At 44.2% G+C, this 21,632-nt stretch overlaps 1 protein-coding gene across 1 annotated transcript in view; it reads left to right on the top strand.

Annotated features, from left to right (window-relative positions):
• Gfra1 (GDNF family receptor alpha 1) overlaps positions 1–21,632 on the top strand; it is a 196,679-nt gene that overhangs the window by 165,006 nt on the left and 10,041 nt on the right. The window contains exon 9 of the mRNA XM_013017873.1: positions 3,201–3,382. Coding sequence (XP_012873327.1) covers positions 3,201–3,382 — 182 coding nt within the window. The remainder of the gene's footprint in view (positions 1–3,200; positions 3,383–21,632) is intronic.

Genomic DNA, 21,632 nt, shown 5'->3' with positions numbered 1-21,632 from the left:
GGTTTCATTATATCTGTCCTGCAGCTGAACAAAAACTGTCTTCACATAAACCATACATGACAGAGTTAGCATCCAAAACCAGGTTCCTTGTGCCAGCCCCAAGCTCCCATGGAGGTCAGAACCATCCCAGGGAGAAAAAAATCTGTGGAACTCTTAATCTGCAATTAACCAGCAAAATGCTGGAAGTTGAACTGTGGTTCAAGTAGTAAAGAGCCAATCTTTCATGTATAACACACACACACGCACAAACACACACACACACACACACACACACACACACACACACACACACTCCTATTAGACCACAGTGTAACCCTGAACATTATGGATCAGGTTTGAGTTCTAGGTGACAGGGACCATTTTCTTGGAATAAAGGTTCAGCTGTCCCCTACTGAGAGCCTTGTCCTCAATATAACAATTTCTCCATAACATTCTGCAGTATGTTGACTGGTATTTTTGAAGCATTAGCTGACAATTTGCCACATACACACAAAGCAGCTTTTGAGTATCACTCTAAAATCTCTCCATCATTTCTTTTGTTGCAAAGTAAAACCTAAGTCCTCAGGCGCTTCAAATAATGTGGCCAAAGTCCCTTGCTTTGATCCTCTTAAAAATAACACAAGCTTTTGGATTCTTAAGTGAAATTCAAACGCAGAAAATTAGTCTGAGGATGGAGGCATTTGCCTAGACATTGGGTGTGTCGAGGAATTGCAACTGGGACCTCGTCTTTCCTCTTGTCTTCTTTTTCACATCTTGCATTCTCCTGATAGATTGGAAGTTTTAAGAAGATAAAGCAATAACAATACAGTCAGCATGAGAAAATACACTGTCTGGAAAATGTACTTTTCCTCCCCACAGAGAAATTAAAGTTGTCCCTGCTTAATAACATTTTGGCATAGGGAAGAGTAGTCTGGTATCTTATTGCTAATGACTTTCCAATCAAAATAAATGCATTTGGTTGACAAGAAGGGCCAAAGTCAGCCAGCATTATTTTAGTTATGTGTTACGTGTCCTTGGGCTGGATGGGACACAAAGCATCAAAAACATGGGGCTGCATATTCAGTCTCTCATAAAGGCTCTAAATGAGAAGCAATTGGACTTTTTCAATTTGAATCCATATGGAGAAACTCAGTTTTACCAATTTCAAATTAAACCAAACCTCTCTTCAGTTGCTCTACCATGAACACAAATGTAACCCATTGTTTACTTCTAGTTTTGGGCTGGTAAATTGTATTGTTTAAGCCAAGTATGTGGCAGATAGATGTTTGGAGGAAGAGAGAAGAATGGGTGGTGATGGAAGTGAGGGCTGAGTTGCATCACTCAAGTCTTTTTCCAGAAGTTGTCTCCTCTGAGAGGGCTCCCTCCCACTTTACCCATCCACTTCCTCCTCTTTATTCCACCCCACGTATCAACTTCCTCTTTGCATCCCAGTGATCCTAGGTGTTCCTCGTTGCTTCCTTTTTCTCCAAGCATTTCTCATCCTCTAGTCTATTGTAGATTTTGCTTATCTGCCTCTGCAGATGGAAGTTGTGGTTGGGGAGAGACTGTTGTCTTTTGATGCTGTTGTTTACAATTATGTACCTAGCATGTGCAGCAGTCCGTGCCTGGTGCATAATTTCTATTAATGTTTGAATAAATGAATGAATGAATGAACATCTGAGCAACTGAACTCACAGGGACAAGGTAAACACTTAGGGAAAGCATAGATAAGACTGGTCTGGAACTCAGTATATATAGCTCAGGCTGGCTTCAAATGAGTGATTTCTCCCATCTCTGCTTCCCAAGTGCTGGGATTACAGGTGTGGTCCACTATGCCCAAGCTCTACATTTCTAAACAGGAAAAAGGAAGAGTTTTATTGTTCTTGTTTTGAGATCATTTAGGAAAACGGGTCCCTAGGTCCTCCATTCTCAGCATTCCATCCGCTGGTTAAGCCATGCAGTGCAGCTAAGAGCATAAAAAGGCATTTGTATTAATTGGAAGTTGTTTCTTCTATCCCCCCAAAAGTGAAGTTGTCGAAAACGAGCTTCCAATTTGTGAAACTAAAAGAATAACAATTTTAGACAAAAATATCTGTTCTCAGGGCAAGATTAGGCCTGAATTATTTTGTCTTGTATACAGTGGGGAAACAATGCCAACTGAGAGTCGTATATTAACAATTTGCACATTCAGGCCCCAAATGGAGGAGTTTGATTTCTTATACAATGAGTATGAAATAAAAAATTCCTAAATCCTTGCCAAATCCCTGAAGACCTGATTAAAAACGGTTTTTTATTCATTTTGAGGAGGGAACAACACACAACCAATTTAGTTCTGCCATAAAAAACAATCTAATCCCACGAAATTGTAATAAGCTTTTAAAGTTTTACATTTTAAACTTTTCATTTAAACAGGGCTGCTTCTATCTAATTATGCAGATTTTGTTTGGAAGACTTGGGAGCAGAAAAGGAAAAAAAAATTTTTTTACTTGAATGTTCTCTAGCTATTGATGAGGTTTGAGGTAGATTTTTCTTTGAAAGAAACTGGCTGCATTTTGCCTGCCTTAGTCTCACGATGAGGGATATACTTAAAAGAAGCATTCACCAATTTACTTTTAGCATAGAATTTTGACAAAGCATAAGATTTTTCTATGAGTCCAAGTTAAACGTCTGAGGCTAGTTTCCTAAGGGTTGACCTCTGAGCAGTTCAGAGCCAGGGCCTCGCTCAGCACCTGTCACATAAATAGAAACACAAGAAATATTTGTTGGAGGATATCCCAGTGTCCACCTCAGTATTTAATGAGTTTTATTTTATTTTTCTGGCCCTGGGGATTGAACTCTGGGCCTGGGTGCTGTGCCTGAGCTCCTTTCAGCTCCAGGTGAGCATTCTACCATTTGAGCCACAGCACTACTTCCCGCTTTTTCTATGATTAATTAGAGATAAAAGTCTCACAGACTTTCCTACCTGGGCTGGTTTCAAACCACAGTTCTTAGGTCTTAGCTTCCTGTATAGCTAGGATTACAGGTGTGAGCCACTGGTGCCCACTGGATTGAATTGATTGTCGAGCACCCAACCCAAAAGCCTAGCTCTGAACATAAGTGGGGTGGCTAGATGGCTGCTTTAATCAGAATTTCTAGTGTGCCTCTCTGGCCGTGTGTATGTATCCTGCCTGTTACATTTGCTGCTTGACTTTGAAATTGGATTTCCTTCTGTTTTACTGCAGAAAATGCAATTCAAGCCTTTGGCAATGGCTCTGATGTGACTGTGTGGCGGCCAGCCTTCCCGGTGCAGACCACCACTGCCACCACCACTACAGCCTTCCGGGTCAAGAACAAGCCCCAGGCACCTGCAGGGTCTGAGAATGAAATTCCCACACATGTTTTGCCACCTTGTGCAAATTTACAGGTGAGAGCTGGGGTGTAGCCTTCCTGTCGGAGCTCACTTCTAGAGGACCCAAGGGTTTATTTTCTGAAATGCACTCTGTGACAACGGCAAATGTTATTCAGATTTGAATGTGGAAGCTGCTTTATAAATGCAATAAATGGAGAGTGTGATATGTCATAGAGTGGAGAGACACATGAACAAGGAACTGACGCTGCCAATTACAAAGAATGGAGCTGTGGTCTAGGGCCCCTACATCCAGCTCTATAAGAGGAGGATTCTAGGACAGTGTACCCTTATAAGTCTTATTAGTGAGACCATAGAGTTGGGTTGACTGTTCATATGTGCTGCTGATTGCATGTTCTCTACAAAGCAATAGCTTCTTGAAAAGGAAGGAGTTGTCAGTGTGTCACATGCCAGTCACTGCGACAGCATCTGGGATGTTCGACTGTCTCTGATGTAAACCAGAGTCGGCTGTGGTTGGGTCCTCTGTGGAGTCTCGGAGGAGTTAGTTCTTCAGCAAGCAAAGGTGTCTGTTTCTAGCAGCCAGAGGTGAGACGCTGGGTGCTGCCGTACAAAACCCCACAGCCTAGAAATGTCTTTGGGGTTCATTCAGATCTGCAACGGCAGAACCACAGTGTGCGCATGATTTCCCACCTTTAGTTAAAAGCAGAATGTTGGTTTAATCTGCCTCGTATTGATTTTTTCATAGTAGTGAGTGCTCAACTATTTGGTGAGACATGATTGGTATGCTCACAAAGGATTCTCACTGACTTCACTTGAGTGGATGTTACCGTTTTAACAGTGGCGGGGACAGTGCTGTTACTATGATTTAGTCTCGTTCTTTCCATGGTCTGTCCTGTATTTAGGGCAAAGTGGACACTTCTCTCTCCAGATATGCTGGGGGAAAAAGGATGTTTACTTTGCCTATGTGTCAAGCCCTGTGCTTTGACCTCATACTTATCTCTTCTGTCTCCTGGCCAAGGGTAAGGCTGGAATTCTCACCAGAAGCCTTCTTTGGCCACATTCCATCTTGATCTACAACTCACTTTACTCCCAAGAATGTGGAAGGAATGTTTTCCTACTTCTAATTTACTCGAGATTATCTCACTCCACGGGGCTCCCCTCTTCTTGATGTCTTATATGCCCTTCATCGACCTTTTCGTCTCTGTCCTCAGTCCCCCCACATCTCCATCCCAATACATAGACCCAGAGATACTCACACAAAACACTGAAGAGAAGGCAGACAGGAAACCACACAACCAGATGCAACCTTATGTTCTTCAGACTTGTAAAGCCTTCCAGAAGCCTTCACCATTGCCAAAGCACTGTGCAGAGAATGTCTGAGCTAGAGGGTAGCTTGAGGAATGATCTTGTGATGTCTAACTGTCTTATCTTAAAGCAGACCCGGAGTTTCAGAGAAGGAAAGTGACTTAACCATGGTCTCCCAGCCTTGTGGAGGTGAATGTTGAGTCAGGCAGGGACTTTAGTTTGTCTCTGGTTAGGGTTCTGACCCTGCTTCTTCTTCCTGGGGCTTTGATCGTTCCTCTTGGGTCACTTCTCTGTGGCCTCTTCAGATGATGGATAAGGCCTTGAAATTACAAGGTAATGATGGGCCAGATGTGGTCACTGGACAGTAAGAAAGGCAGTATCTCCCCAGTCCAACCAGTGTCTCTCTGCATACATCTAAGTACATACAAGATGGCAATTGAAGCTCTCTTCAGCTGGTTTATTAAATCCCTCCTTTCTGTCTTGGAAAGTAACTGGAGATGAGCACTCCAAAACTACAGTGTGCACTTTACTCCTCCGTGAACTCCAAGTATAGTCAGCAAGCTGTAGCTTGGCCATAGCGCTGAATGGTCAGACTATGGTTAATAGTCTGATTATCATCATAGAAAAACCATGAAATTCCAAGTTTCTGCCCATAAGTGGAGAGGAATCTGCCAACACCAGGACTTGTCCCCTGCCTCCCAGCCGTGTCACCTTCCTCACAGATCCTGACTTGGGCCCTGTGGAACAAGGCTTGGCTTGGCAGTCCATTGCTGCCAACATGAATCTGCTCTGTGTACAGTAGCATGGTTGTCCTGGCAACGCCGGGGAACACAACACATGGGCTCCATTCCCTAAGAAACCAAGCTTTTTGCCAGCCATTGTTAGTGATAGGCACTCTGCTTCATAAAGAGGGGGGCATGAGGTTCATCTCGGGGCTGACTTCTCAGCCATGGGATGTAGAGAAATGAGGCTGGCCAGGAAGAAGGGCAGCCATACCTTTCCTCTCTCTGGTGTACTTTGGAGCTAACTGAATGGCATATGGCACCTCAGAAGATTCCAGACTTTGACAAGTCCTTACCTTGACTCCTAAGGCCTCTACCTGCTTAAGTCTGTATCTGTCTTGAGCTTTGCAGCCACACCTACATCAAACCCTGCTCTTGTCTTCATTACTGTGGTAGCTCTGGCTAGGGTGCTCACAAAGTGTGAGTATGGCCTAGCTGTTAAGAGCAGAGAGGCTTAGACGAGGCACTGAATGCTCCAGAATAACAATTTTTAAACATCCCCTGCGATGATTATCCACATGGCCCCTATGTCGTGCTGGATAGTGATGCTGGGCCTTGCTTAGGAGTGGGAACTGGGGTGTACTGGGAGCTCTGCCGGTGTGATCACTAGCAGGTGGACAGTGTGTCTGAATCTTGAAACGGCATGCATTGCCCCTTTTCTCTTCACAACAGCTCTATGAGTCAGGTGTGATAGACATCCTTCCCTTTTACAAATGAGGAAACTGAGGCAGAGATAGACTACTGATCTCACCAGAACCATCCAGTATGTACTTGACAGCATGGTCCCATGGCCAGTGTGCTTTGGCTTTGTTTTATAACCCTTGGACAGCTAAGGTTCACTCTTTGTGTTAGCAGTGGACGGCAACGAGGAAGTAAAGAATAAAAAAGGAGGAAGGAAGAAGCTAGATTTGAGATAACCTACTGCTCTTATTCTTCCCAGTGGTCATGGGAAGGACAAACAGAATTTACGTTTTAGCCTGGGCTTCAGTCCCTGGATCCAGGAGACAGTATAGGAGGAAGACTGAAAGGTTAGCAGTAAAATATTTTGCAGCTTGATGACCTTTGAAGGTGACCTAGATGAAGAATGGTTGGAAGGATCATTTGAGGGCAGAGGACCAGAGGTGACAGGGATGATGAAGGGTCTTACCCTGTGAACGTGGTCTCTGGCTGATTTAGGACCCTCACTTGACTCAGGGCTCCCAGGAGGCTCATTCTTTGCATCTGCCCTTCCTTTGCCAGCCTGCTTGCCTGTCTCCAGATGAATTACCATTTGCCCGGGGTCCCAGAAATATCTTAGCATGACGTTTGTCCCTACCACCTGTGTCATGACTCAGAATAGAACTAACTAAACCAACCTGGGATCCATTGGTAAGAGATCTGGAGAGTCAAGGTCTTTGGCAACCTTAAAGTTCACTTCCCATCACAAGCACCCTCTTGTAATATTTTAAGGATTGAATAATAGGAGAAAGCTCTGGGGACTGAAGTCTCTTGTCTTAACATTTGGTATAGATCTCCCCGCCCCTCCTCCCCCCCTTGGAAGGGAAGAAATAGAAGAAACTTTGTCACAAGCTGCTTCAAAGTGGCATTATCAGCAAAGCCACGGCCAATCTGCTCAGGGAATGGGTGGTTCTGGGTCTCTAGCCATCATGGGGTTCCTTGTGGCTCCTGTGAAACACTCTGCTTTTAAAAAAGAAAGATGATTGATTAGCATAAAATGTCATGGAAATGTCCAAATGCTAACCCCCTGAGGTGATAAAATGCAGGGTTTGGGGTAACCCGCCAAGGTCCCATGTCAGAATTAATTGGCAGTCATTTAGTAACAAGCGTGACGAGAGCTGTGCTATTGTTGGCATACTCCTTTGACTTGTACAAAGTAGTCTCTCTCTCTCTCTCTTCCTCTCTCACACACACACACACACACACAAAGAAACCTTAATAATTCTACCAATTACTTCATCATCTATACACTTGAGTGGCCTCGTAACTGGAAAAGCTCAGGATATTGAAACCAAATGCACTGTACTTGTGACTTATTTAAAATAAATATCTCCAGAGATGTAAGCCAGTGTTGAGAACGTCTATTTTGCATGCCTGAACACTGCTTTGCTTTGGTGGCTTAAGATGGAGACCTCTTAATGTGGTATTTGAGCACCTCTGCCTTCCATGTTTACAGTATACATTTGTCTGTCCCAGGATGTCTGCAGCAATTGGTTCCAGGAACTCCCAAGAATACTGAAATCCGTGGATTTCAGGTTCTTTGTATAAGATGGCACAATATTTGCATACAAACCATGCACATCCTCCTGTAGTCCTTAAATCATTTATAAATGACTTAAAATACCAAAAGCAATGTAAATGTTCTATAGCCAGCTATTATACTGGATTGTCCAAGGAATAATGACAAGAAAGAATCTGTCTGTGTTCAGTACAGATGTGGGCTTTTTTCTTTTTGTAAATATTAACCATCAAGCATGGATTGTATCCTCAGGACCTAGAGTTCCAGAAAGCTAACTGTAGAGTGAACTGTAACTGCAAGCTGGGCTCTGGAGTCTTGGAACTAGGCTTCAAAGCCCTGAGAGGCCTCCACCTCTTTTCCCTTGAAGGTTATGTACAGGTCCCACAGGGCATCCATGCAGGACCAGGGCTCATAGGATGGCTATAGAATGTCAAGAGGCACTTGATAGAGTACTAGTGAACCGCTTAAGCCAGGCTTGTGTGTGTGTGTGTGTGTGTGTGTGTGTGTGTGTGTAGAGCTTGTGGGGGAAAGACATGGAGGGACAGCAGGCGACAATACCAGATTTAGATCTCTTCCTCGAGGGACCTTGGAAGCAGCATCCTAGAACGGAACCAGCAGAGCCTCCTGCTCAGTTGTAACAGAGATATGCACAGGGTCTGCATGGAGGAATGCTTTCTGCCCACATTAGCAATGTGGAAGTCAACTCTCCTGCCCTCACCTGTGGGCAAACACATCATTGTCTCTGTTGGTCAGACCACCTGGGCCCTAAAGAGCTCATAGCAGGGACCCTGTGGGTTGGGAGAGGTGGGTGTAGAGAACCTGAAGCATTCATCAGAGGTGACCCTAGGTCCATACCTCCTGGCCTCCCAGCAAAACCTCCACTCTTTCCTCCTCATAGCAGAAGAGAGTCAAGCTTACACTAGAGGCAAGGCCATTGACAGATGCAAACCAGAGTTTGCCAGTGGACAGGAGGAGTGGCAGGAAGACACAGTCCCTCAAAACACCTCTATACTTTGTTTTAGAATATTGAAAATGGCCTAGATTTAGATGGCCTCACTCCCAACCACACACTACCTCATGGCACCCAAATAATGTCTGTGTCTTCCACATAGGACTGACCACTCCAGAGATGATTTTAAAACTCTTCTTGGGATCCCAATCCCCAGAGTCTAAAGGTAGCGAGAAGGTGATTATCCAGACTCGCTAACTACTCAAGACTTTGTAGGCTGTGGCCAAGGGAAAATTCTAAGTGTTGCATTTTCAAAGGAAAGCTGCCAATGGGTGTTCTGTAAATCATTTGTGCCGGCAGACTGACCCCATTATGTCAGCTAATCCTGGAAATACAGGAGGTAAATTTAAATCTTCGAGCATGAAGCACTTAATCAATATTCTAAATGTTTTTCTTGCAATTTATGCTTGCAGAGCAATGGGGTGCTTTGGCGTCCCGTTAATCTTCCATTGGAGAAGAGGCACTTGTGTGAGGGAGGCCAGGGTGTGGGTGTGTGGGGTGGGGGTGGAGGGAGGGTTGCACTAGTGCCTTATGGGAGAGCTACCTTGGGGATGTGAGGGGAAGGAGTTTATTTCCATCCCTGGCAAGAGGTGGAAGTTCAAACCCTGAGGTGTTTCCTCTACTCCTCCTAGAAAAGTAGAACTGGCCTTGTTTTTAGCCTGTGCTGGGCAGCATAGACATTCATTTGTTGGGAAGAGGCAGAGCTATGGACTGAGTTGGGCCTGAGTGAGTATCCTGGTTCACTCCCTGTCATTCTGTAACTTGGAGCATATTTTAATCCTCGCTCTGCTGTAAACCACCACTCATAGTTTGAGTTCCTATGTGGATTAAAGAACAGGACAAGTACACAAAGGGTCCGACCCCTGGCCCTTGGAGAGGGGCTGCAGTCTCATCTTGCACAGATGCCACTACAAAGGAGCCTGGAACAGCCGTTCCCAAGACAACAGAGGAGGAAAGACGCTCCCTGAGTTTTGTTTTCTTAATTTTAAAGAAGGCTATGAACCGAATGTTAGTTTGCCAGCTGTTAGATGTCATTGTAGGAAGTCCTGCAGAAGGAGGGGTGCATAGTTTTTGGACACAGATCTGGAAGGAAGGGAAAAGAAAGGCAGTGAAGAAAGGGCTAGGTCCTGAGGGATTAGAACTGCTTCACATTCCATCTCTCTGTTCCCAGAAGGCATCTCTTGGGAGCCTCTTCCTGACAGTCAGCTTTTTGGAGCTGCTACACAAGTCTAATCCCATCTAGTTTGGGTACCAGTGTGGGCCTGTCTGCCAGGGGCCTTGCTGCTTCTCAAAGCAGTGCTGACATTAGAAGCAGGTGACATACTTGTTCATAGGAAATGCTCTTATTGAAGAAAAGATGGTGTTTGGGAACCAACTCTGCCTCTTAGGTATAAAGCCCAGGTATTTCTTGTCTTCCTAGGACCAACCTTCCACTGATCCTAGTATATACTTGATACTCATCTTCAAAATCTTACTTATAAAAACTCATCTGAAGTTGTGAACAGCGTGGAAGTCATTGGCTCAAAGTGCTATACTCTATAAAAGTCAAGCTCATGCCTGTAATCCTAGCTACTCAGGAGGCTGAGATCTAAAGATTACAGTACAAAGCCAGCCAGGAAGGAAAGTCCCTCACACTCTTATCTCTAATTAATCACCAAAGAGCCAGAAGTAGAGCTGTGGCTCAAGGGATAGAGCACCAGCCTTGAGAAAAAGAAAGTTAGGCACTGGTGGCTCACACCTGTAATCCTAGGTACTCAGGAAGCTGAGATCTGAGGATCATGGTTTGAAGCCAGTGCAAGCAGAAGAGTCCATGAGATTCTTGTCTCCAATAAACTACTCAGAAAAAAGCTGGAAGTGGTGCTGTGGCTCAAGTGGTAGAACACTAGCCTTGAACACAAAGAGGCTCAGGAACAGAGCCCAGGCCCTTAGTTCAAGCCCTAGTACCAGCACAAAAATAAAATAAAATTTACACAATAAAATGTTGTGTTTATATGCCACCTAAAATCTAGTAGTCCCCAAGCCCCACTTTGAGAAATACTATGAACAACCTAATCCTAAAAGAGATCCCAGAACAGTTTGCTTCAATAACTTTCATCACTTCTGCCTTCTATGGTTTTGTATTAATAAAGTAATGTGGAAACAGCATTTTCTGTGAGTAAGACTATAATAGCCCCAGGAGTTCAATACTCTTATTCTTGTATTTTTAAGACAAGAGACCTGAGACCTGAGATGTTTGATTCAGACAGGAAAAAGCAAAACAACATTCCTTCTCCATATGCTTTAAATGCCTGTACTGTATTACCTAAATCAGAGAGCACTTTTAAACACTTTGTTTCTGGATAACATTATACATCGCTATAGATGAAATCAGTCCCCTGAATTCTTGTTGAACATCTGGCAGACTGAAGTGTCAGATTGGTTCATAAACTAGCATAAAGAAAAGTAATGATGTCTATTCTGGCTCCAACTGCTTGCAACTGCAGTACAACTCAATTCCAATGCTAACTGCTCCGTGCTAGTGTCAGACCACAGGTTACGAACATGATTCCCCAGCCAGGCTGCCTTCATCTCACATGCCTGCTAAGTCCTGAGGCCTCTCAGGCCACCTGCAGTTCTGATCACTTGGTTACAGATCTCAAGTATTTTCAGGAGCCCTTCTGGTCAGTTCACTAGAATGACTCCCAGAACTCAAGAAATTGATGTAATGACAACTTGCTTATAAAGGATAAAAGCAGAACCAACTAAATGCACATAACAAAGACTGGAAGGTCCTTCATTAGAACCCTTCTATATCTTCCTTCCACAAGATCTGTGCTTTTCATTGTTTTGTCACATGTTTACCACCTTAGAAGCTCCACCAGTCTCCATTCCCAAGGTTTTATTGAGGCTGCTTTATTGCCAACATAATAACTAAATCAGCAATCATGTGACTATACACCATTCTCAGGGCTCCCCCTCAATTGGGGGTCCAAGTCCAATCTCTGTGACCACCCCCATCCTGAGTCCTTCCAGTACCTTCCATTCCACTGGACAGATATGAGCCAATAGGCTCATCATGAACAAAAGCACTGTCACTCAAGATATTCCAGGATATTCTCAGGAACAGGAACAAAGCCAGTAATATTCTTTTATTATACCATAATACTTTTATCAGAGTTGATTGGGGGTTTTTGTTTGTCTTTGTGCCAGTACTGGAGTTTGAGTTCAGGGTCTGGTCACTGTCCCTAAGCTATTTTTGCTCAAAGATAGAGCTTCACCACTTGAGCCACAGTTCCACGTCTAGCTTTTTCTGATTGTTAGTTGGAGCTAAAGACTCTGATGGACTTTCCTACCTGGGCTTGCTTCAAACTGCAATGTTCATATCTCAGCCGCCTGAGAAACTAGGATTATAGGCATAAGCTACCAACATCTAACAGAGTTGATTGTTTTAAAACATAATTTTGATCCTGGAGAAACATGTGAAAGTTCTCGTAAGGAAGCTGGAGCTGGCATTTTGAGCATGGGCTCACATCACTTATTAAGCATGAAACTGAGCAAATTACTCTCTGTATCTCAGTTTCCTCATCTGTATGGTAAGGATAGTAATAGATGATGGCCAAAGAGCCTTCTGGAGTGTTATGAGGCTCAATTATATTCTTGCAAGCAAGGCATGCAAGGACTGGGCAAGTCTCTATAGTTCATAAATGAGTTCAGGGGGTGCTAGCACTGAAGATCCCTGGCCACTTTGCCCCACCTTTGGTAACAGATTAGTCATTATGGGGGCCAGCTAAAGTCACACATCATTTATGCGTCCTGTTGCCCAGAGGAATTCATGATATTGGTGTGTACCAGCTAAGAAAAAATGAGAAACCAAGGGCTGGCAGCTCATGCCTGTAATCCTTAGCTATTCAGGGGATGAGAACTGAGGATCACAGCTTGAAGCCAGGTTGGACAGAAAAGACCATGAGACTCTAGTTTCCAGTTAACCAGCAAAAAGCCAGAAGTGGAGTTGTGGCTTAAGTATTAGTAGTGCCAGCCTTGAACAAAAAAAGCAAAGCCAGAGTGTGAGTTCTCGAGTTCAAGCAAACGATAAAATCTTGTGTGGTAGAGCGCTTGCCTTGCATGCATGAGGCCCTGGGTTCCATTCCTCAGCACCACATAAGCAAAAAGAAAAAAGCCAGAAGTGGCGCTGTGGCTCAAGTGGTAGAGTGTTAGCCTTGAGCTGAAGGGCTGAGGGACAGCGCCCAGGCCCAGAGTTCAGGCCCCATGACGGGACCCCCCCCAAAAAAAAACAACAAAAAACAACAAAACAAAAAAACCTTGTGACAAAAACTTCTCTATTCAAAACCACTTGCTTCTCCTGACACTCTTTGCTGAAGGATGTGCTTGGCAATTTCAATGAGATTGTTTAGTGACCGCGTGCTATGAGTTAAGTCAGTTCCTCTGGGTTGGGCTTAGGTAGTGCTGGCACTGTTGGAATTTTAGTCAGGATAATTGTTTGCTATGACAGGGGTGAGAGTGGCGGCCCTGAGGACTGTGGGCTCTTTAACAATATCTGTGGTCTCTAGTCTCTAGATGCTAGTAGCCCTTTTCCCCCTTTGTGACAGTTTAAAATGTCTGCAAACATTGCCAGATCCCTAATGGGAGACACAATTGCCCTGGCTCAGAATCAGCACATAAAGGGAAGATGCCTCCAAGACCCTTTTCCGTGTCCTTTCCCTCAGCTTCTCTTTGTGTGGATAGGAGCACTGGGAGAGGTCAGAACTGACTGGTACATTGGACTAAATCTTCCCTGAGTATTGCAGGCAAAAACAATGCAAGGGCACTGTAGTTCCAAGAACCATCTCAGTTCATAATAAAATGTGAGTCTCAAATCACCAAAATGTATTCTTGGTTCTAGAGGCTGGGAAACCTAAGATCAAGACATGGGATTCTTTTTTTTTTTTTTTGGTCGGTCTTGGGGCTTGAACTCTGGGCCTGGGCGCTGTCCCTCAGCTCTTCAGCTCAAGGTGAGTGCTCTACCACTTGAGCTACAGCGCCACTTCCAAGACATGGGTAGAGAGAGTTTCTGGTGTTAGGAGGCTGACTTCTTGCGATAGCTCCCATGGAGGAAGGGAAGAACTCAGCAGCAGGGAACAGACCCATCTGGAGGCCCTCAGGATGTCCTCAATCTAATCACCTCCCAGAAACCCTCCCTCCTAATGTTTCCACAGTGGGCAATACGGTGTCAACAGAGGAACTGGGGAAGACATACAAACACTCAGACCCTGACACTAAAGACCTGCCCTAGGACATTATCCCTTTTCCCAAGGCAGCACTCTCCTGTCTGAGCGGTATCTGTGGATGACACTGTAGGTGATATCAGGTATAAGAAGTCCATGGGCTTCTGGGGTTCACACTGTCACCTCCTTCTGGGGGATGTTTGTATCCCTCTAGCACTCCAGGAAGTGCCCTGCAAGAATCCTTAGTATCCAAGGATACCCTACAAGGAACACAGGGTGGAGAAAGCCGGTAGCAGACAGCAGTGGGATTCCTCACATCTGGACTGAGGGGTAGGGGAGCTCCAAGTGGGACGGGACTACGGGGGCTCCTACGGCCAGCCCCACACACGTCAGCGGTGAGCCCTTAACATCTGCGTTCAGTGCAGGTGACCGTGGCTACATGAATACTTTGTGGAGCCATTGGTTAAGACAGTAGTCTGGGGGAGGGCTTTGTGGTATTGATGGCAGTATTGCTTCGTTAGGGTCTTTGTGAGATTCCCAGCATTTCTGTGTAATTTCAGCAGAAATGGTGTCTTCCAGCCCTCGCTATTGTTTTTGTATCATTAAGAAAATTTGCAGGGGGCTGAGAAGGTGGATCAGTGGTAGAGTGCTTGCCTTGCATGTGTTCGATTCCTCAGCACCACATAAGCAGAAAAAGCTGGAAGTGGCACTGTGGCTCAAGTGGTAGAGTGCTAGCCTTGAGCTGAAGAGCTGAGGGACAGTGCCGATCAACAACAACAAAAAGAGCTGGGCTGATGGCTCATGCCTGTAATCCTAGCTACTCAGGAGGCTGAGATCTGAGGATTGTGGTTCAAAGCCAGCCCAGGCAGGAAAGTCCATGAAACTCTTATCTCCAATAAATCACCAGAAATCAGGAAGTAGTGTTGTGGCTCACGTGGTAAAATGCTAGCCTTGAGCAAAAGAGCTCAGAGACAGTGCCCAGGCCCAGAGTTCAAGCCCTACAGCCAACAAAAAGGAGGAGGAGGAGGAAGAGGAGGGGGAAAATTTGCAGCTGGGTGCTGGTGGCTCACACCTGTAATCCTAGCTACTCAGCAGACTGAGATATGAGCACTGCAGTTAAAAGCCAGCCTGGGCAGGAAAGCCTGTGAGACTGTTATCTCCAATTAACTACCAGAAAACCAGAAGTGAAGTGGTGTTGTGGTTCAAGTGGTAGAGTGCTAGCCTTGAGCTGAAGAGCTGAGGGACCGCACCCAGAGTTCAAGCCCCAAAACCGACAAGAAAGAAAGATGGGGGGAGGGAGAAGGAGGGAGGGAGGGAAAGCAAGGGAGGAAGGAAGGAAGGAAGGAAGGAAGGAAGGAAGGAAGGAAGGAAGGAAGGAAGGAAGGAAAGGAAGGAAGGAAGGAAGAAAGGAAATTTGCAATCTTGGCCACCACTTCCTTTGCATAATGTTCTGCTCACAGGGAATTTATTTCTCCACCTTGTGAGAAATGAGCCATGAGGGTTCTTTTCCGGGTGGCCTGTGGGCCTGTGCTGTGACCACAGCTATGCCCAGCATGGAGGCCGCCAGTGGCCTCCTTGGATTCAATCTTCCCAGTTGCAGTTGCCAGCAGATGATCTCAGAGGAAAAGCTGAATCCCAGAATCCTCCCACTCAGGCCCTGGGAGGAAAGAGTCGTAATGTTGATGGGGTTTTGGTTTGTTTTGATTTTTTTTTGAAATAACTGCTTATGAAGCATTTTCAAGCCCTTCAGCCAAGAGACTGCTTGAATTCAGAGCTTAAAACGGGGTATTAGTCTATTAAGACTCCCATACCAAAATGCATTTTCAATCGTATGCTTACACTCAAAGAGTGTAACTGATACCAAAAGAATAAGAAAAAAGGAGGAGGAGGAGGAGGAAAATAGAAAATGAATCTTGGAGACCAAGCTTTGTCATGGGTATATATGCAGGTTGCATATATACTTATGGGAAGACAAGAGGAAGAATTGCTGTTATCATCATCCTTCCCTTAATCCTTGCAGTCCTACCAAGCAGCACTTGTGCTGTCTTTATAAACTAGAAGGCCCTGACTCCTGGTTAGTTCTGTGGGGGAAAGGGACATGAGAAAAGACACCTGCCGTGGAAGACAAGCTGCCTCAGCCAGGCTGCCACTGTCAGGTGCTAGGCTGCCTCTCTAAAGCAGCTGTTACTAGATTGTGGGGCTTATCCAAACTTAATTCAAGTAATGATTTCTTTGTGATTGGCATGTTTGCCTTGTAACAAACTTCGGCTCAACATATTGTGAGGATGCATAATACTATAATTTAGGATTATTTTATCAGCAGTAAGGGCTTTATAATTCATTTAAAAAGTTGTAATGTGCTCGAGCATCCTTGGTATAGTTAATAATACAGCATTTTATAGCTGCCTGTAAAAATTTCAGATTACAGTTTTAGCAATTGTGTGATTCTGTGTTATAGTTTAATAATTGTCCAAATGAAGGAGAATAGAAAGTTAAAAAAACCAATTTAATGACTTAGAAAAATAGCTTTTTATCAAAATCTATTGCACTCCTTTAATGAACCCAGATGTCCCCTTTTTAACTGAGGCAGGTTCTGGGATCTATTCTTCTCAGCTACAATATAGCCAGATAGCTCTCCAAATTAAGTCCACACAGTAGAGTAGCTCTTGAGTTACAATTTTCTCTTTTTTTTGACTCTTTTATATAATGCCCTACAAATAGAATAAACCTGTTTGCTGAGTGCAGGGTGAGGACCAGCTAGGCTAGAAGAGCATCAAGGGAACAGGCAGAGAATCGGTCCTCTCAAGAGTGGGTTTCTTTTCACAGAGAGACCCTTGATCATACCACGTCAATTCTAGCTCCCAACTCTAATACAGTCTTATTAATGCCTCCAAATAGCTCATTCTCTGCCATTTTCTGAAATGAGTAACAAACTGGAGAATATTACATTGTAATTTGGTCATGTGCTCTCATTATGAGTAATAAAAATGTTAGCATACCGTATGGAAGATAAGACACAATCTTGTGTTGTCAATTGGGATGACAGTTTTTGTTCTTATGTTTGTGAATTTTGTGAAGGGTATATTATCTGACAAGTGAGGTCAATAAGAGAGCTGGTCCTGGTTAGGCGTGTCTCATGGGGCACCCATGAGAATTCAGACCCGCGGCCAGACTAGCTGTAGCTCAGAACTTGGTCTGGTTCATGGAAATGGTACCCACTAGAGGAAGTCCTCTGTGGTAAGGCTTTTTTTCTTTCTAGGGTTCAGTTCAAGTATGTAACCCATTACTCTACATTGTTGTAAACAGGGGTAAAGAGTTGTGTTTACAGATTCTGTGTTCCTGTGGAGAATGGAGGCAATACTACCATTCATTTACCCTTAACAAATGTGCTAATTTAGCTCAAGCAAAATACAACCATGAAGTGTGCCAGTGATGGACAAAGAGATGCTGGAGACAGCAGGCCAGCAGTGAGATGAGCACTCCTCAAAGTTGTATTTTTAAGGAAGTTAAGCCATGGTGCATAACAGCTATCTTAGGAGAAGAAGATACTGAAAGACCAAGCATCTTGCTACAGGGAAATTCAGATCTTCCTGAAAACTAAGAAGGAAAAGCCTTTCATCTCTTTGATCCTTGGATTGTCATCTGTCTTATGGGGATGATAAACATTACTTCCTAGGAGGCTTGTTATAATTAAGTAAATTAAAGTTCTGTAGCACAGTAAGTATTTTCTATCACTGTTTCATCTTCCTGGTAGTTTTTGTTGAGCATGAGATAGGTCCATAGTCTTTGCTGTGGGGGTACATTTGGTAACCTATACCCCAAGATTGCTCTGGGAAATGAGTTTGGTTTTTCATACAGATGTGTTCTCTTTCAGAAGCTGGAGTTAGGTTGAACTGTTTATTAATGATAACCTATTTATTCAGTCTTCTGCTTAGCAGCATTTTATTTATCATTTTTCCAAAAAAAAACACAACAAAACTAAGAATAACTTCCTTCAGGGTTGGCAATGGGAAAACTGGCCTTTCCAGTGTATTCTAGAAGGAATTATTAGACCACCTGCACCTGTGGCCCAGAGGACAGTGAGGCTAGCCCATCAAAAAGTCCAGTAATTCAGCGGTTAGATGATTGCTTAACCCAATTGCTGGTAATAAACATGCTTAATAAAAAAGGAATAGAATGCCTGTCCCATCTTGGCTATAAATATGCTCTCTTGTTCTGGGTAACCTATGAGAATACCTCTGAGCACACTTAGATCACATACTATAAATAAATCCAATTTCTCGTAGTCCCTATTGACCTTTTATCCTTAGGACTTCTAACCAACTGTGCCTTCCCTGAATAATCAGCTCTGCCTTGTGCTGGGACCCTGGGACTCACATGTGTGAAGGAAAATGGCCCTGGTTCTCTTGTAGGGTAAAATTCAAGCAAGAGCTTCATTAGTCTTTGCTTGTCATATGTCAGACCCTAGCAGGGCCACAACACAGATAAAAATACCTAGAAAAGAAACCAAGATGGTAGACACTGCAGATCACTGGGGAGTCTATGGTGCAAAGTGCTCACCTTCCCTGCTCTCAGGACAGCAGACACCAGCTGACCAGACCTTTGGCTCCTGACAAGAGTGGCTTTCGAAGGAATTGCTCCTCGTGTCTAGAGTCAGGCTCCAGAGGTTCTCTTGTGCATTGGGCCCCATTGTCAATGGCCACTCATTGGTTCTGGTCTGCCTGAGTGAGCTTTGTCATGCTTAGCCATCAGCAGGATACAGGACAGCAAGAGCAGCTTCTGAGGCTGGGGTGAGGACTGTGTGGGTTAACGGGTGTAAGTCTGCTGTGTGGCAGTCGTTCATGGGGTTGAAGGCAAGGAGGTTAAACATGTCTCATCTCAGCATGGCCACTCCACTTGGCCTGAGACCTGGCCAGTCAGTCTCTCTGGACCCCTATTCCTGATGTGTATAAAGGTGAGAGTCATTCAGAAGGAACTATTTGGTTAAAAAAAAAAGACAGATGAACCCCTTATCAGTGCAAGGTATCAGTAATAGTAATGACCATACCGTCATCTCTGTTAGTCTACTTAATTTTGCTATGTTTTCTAGAATATCTTTCTTTGGGTACACTAAAAGCACATTCTACAAATGAAAAACAAATGCCTTTGCCTTGCTTTATACACACGGAGAGTGTTCCTTCCTTAAACCAAAGGGGGAACAAAAGCTCCTGCCTGTTTTGTCTGCAGGCAGTGGAGATTTTTTTTCTTTTTATCAAATCTTAGTTACCACCATAAGTCACACAGCCATTACGAGGCCGCACTCAGCTGCACATAAATGCACGGGAGAATGAGAGGCTTAATAAATATTATCTGATGGTGAGGAGGATGAGTGTCTGATGATATGGCTTCCTGCACTTTTCATCGGGGACAACAATGAATCTTTTCTGTTGCTCTGGCACATTTGCATTTCCAACTGCACATTTTGGGAAAACAAATGTCTCATTTGGGGACCCCTCCTCCCTTTCCCTTTAGACCATTGTGGCTGAATGTTTGCAGAACAACTATACACATGCATGCATGTGCATGCACACACACACACACACACACACACACATACCCCGAAACCAAAACATCTCATTTTGGGAAAACAAATGTCTCATTTGGGAACCCCCTCCTCCCTTTCCCTTTAGACCATTGTGGCTGAATGTTTACAGAACAACTATACACATGCATGCATGTGCATGCACACACACACACACACAAACTCACATACACATACCCCGAAACCAAAACATCTTTCACACATTGTTTGGCATCAGCTTATTGTTAATTGGGCATAATTTTCTAAACTACAGCTCATAATTGCTTCTTGTCTGAATATTTTACTCATCAAGCAAGTTAGCTATAAATGAAAACCCACACAGTTTTGTGGGTTTGCTCAAACATGGGGAAAGGAAGAAAAAGAAGAAAAAAAAAGACTGAAGATGGCCCTGCGAAGTTAGGGAAGGAAAAGCGATTGCAGCTGGAGCACCTTCTTGAGCTCCACACTGCACAGACTCAGACTACACCCCCCACACACATACACACCATCCTGCCATTAGTGTTAAATTACAAGTTAAGGCTTTGGCATCCATTTACGGTGTAGGGAGACTGAGTGGCAGGGAGGCCCAAGGGATGGGTTAGCTAATGGAGGAGTGTTGATATATCTTGCTGGACTGTCTCTTTCCCTACATCCATTTCTAAACCCAAGGATATCATGAACTGCTTCTCTTTGATGTAATGTTCATCACCCCATTTAAACCTGAGAGTTTGCATTTTTTCCTACTTGGCCCCAACAAAAGACTGCCCAGAGACTAGGCTAAGACATTGTCAACGGCAACTTTGAATTAAAAAAAAATTACTGTAAAGATACTGTGCAGAGGGATTACAGTTACATGAGTAAGGTAATGAGAACATTTCCTATCAAGCATTGTTACCCTCTCCTTTGTGTTTCCCCTACTGACCCTTCCCTCCCGACTCCTCCCTATGTTGAAAACTAACTTTACAACTTTGAATTTCAAAAAGACTTCCTTCTAGAGGATCACACTTGATTCTCACAACCACACAATTGTTTACACATTGGGATAGGGATCATTACTATCATAGCAATGGTTAGAAAGCCATGGCTAAAACCTTCCTAACCTATGTTCGTTTTACCTTACTGTATCAACCAAATCAATACCAAGAGGAAATCCTAAATGATAGCAGAAGCTGTCCATTCTGCAAACCCACTGCTTGGGAACCTGTGACTCCCCAACCTGGGGATATCCCTGGTTCTTCCTACTTGTTCTCTAATGGTAACACAAACTTACCAAGCTGTGAATGTTGGTTCTAAAACCTACTACTTCTCTTTGTCTCGTCTATCCTCTAGTCCCTCTTCCTCCTTGGCCTCCTCCTCCTGCTCCTCCTCCTTCTCTTCCTGCTCCTGCTCCTCCTCCTTCTCTTCCTGCTCCTGCTCCTCCTCCTTCTCTTCCTGCTCCTGCTCCTCCTCCTTCTCTTCCTGCTCCTGCTCCTCCTCTTCCTTCTTTTGTGCTAGTACTAGGGCTTGTACTCTGGGCCTGAGCACTTTTCCATAGTGTTTTCACTCAAGGCTGTAGCATTGAACCACAGCTCTACTTCTGACTTTTGATGATTCATTGGAGATAAAAATCTCATGGGCCGGCTGGGAAGGTGACTCAGTGGTAGAGCGCTTGCCTTGCATGCCCAAGGCCCTGGGTTCGATTCCTCAGCACCACATAAGCAAAAAGAAAAAAGCCGGAAGTGGCACTGTGGCTCAGGTGGTAGAGCACTAGCCTTGAGTTGAAGAGCTGAGGGACAGTGCCCAGGCCCAGAGTTCAGGCCCCATGGCCAGACTCCAAAAAAAAAAAAAAAAAAATCTCATGGGCTTTTTTTTCCTGGGCTTGTTTCAAACCATGATCCTCAGATCTCAGCTCTTGTGTATCTAGGATTGTAGACATGAGCCACCAGCACCTGACATTTCTGTGATGATTGTGTTAGTATTGTGATGACATCACAGTATGTGCATGACAGGAAAGCACAAAAAAAGCATAATTATTTCAATTAAAACTAAGTTGAAGACTTCAAAAAAAAAGCACATTCACTTAAACAATATCTTTGCATTCCTTGGAGGCAAGATAACTGTAAAAGGCTGAGAAAATTTATTTATTTTTATTTTGCCAGTCACAGGGCTTGAACTCTGGGCCTGGATGCTTCCCTCAGCTCTTCAGCTCAAGGCAAGCGCTCTACCACTTGAGCA

Source organism: Dipodomys ordii, unplaced genomic scaffold (assembly GCF_000151885.1).
Source record: "Dipodomys ordii isolate 6190 unplaced genomic scaffold, Dord_2.0 Scaffold36, whole genome shotgun sequence".
In the NCBI taxonomy this organism is placed as follows: Eukaryota; Metazoa; Chordata; class Mammalia; order Rodentia; family Heteromyidae; genus Dipodomys; species Dipodomys ordii.
Note: the sequence above shows the minus strand (reverse complement) of the source record. Positions and strands in the feature narration are given on the sequence as shown.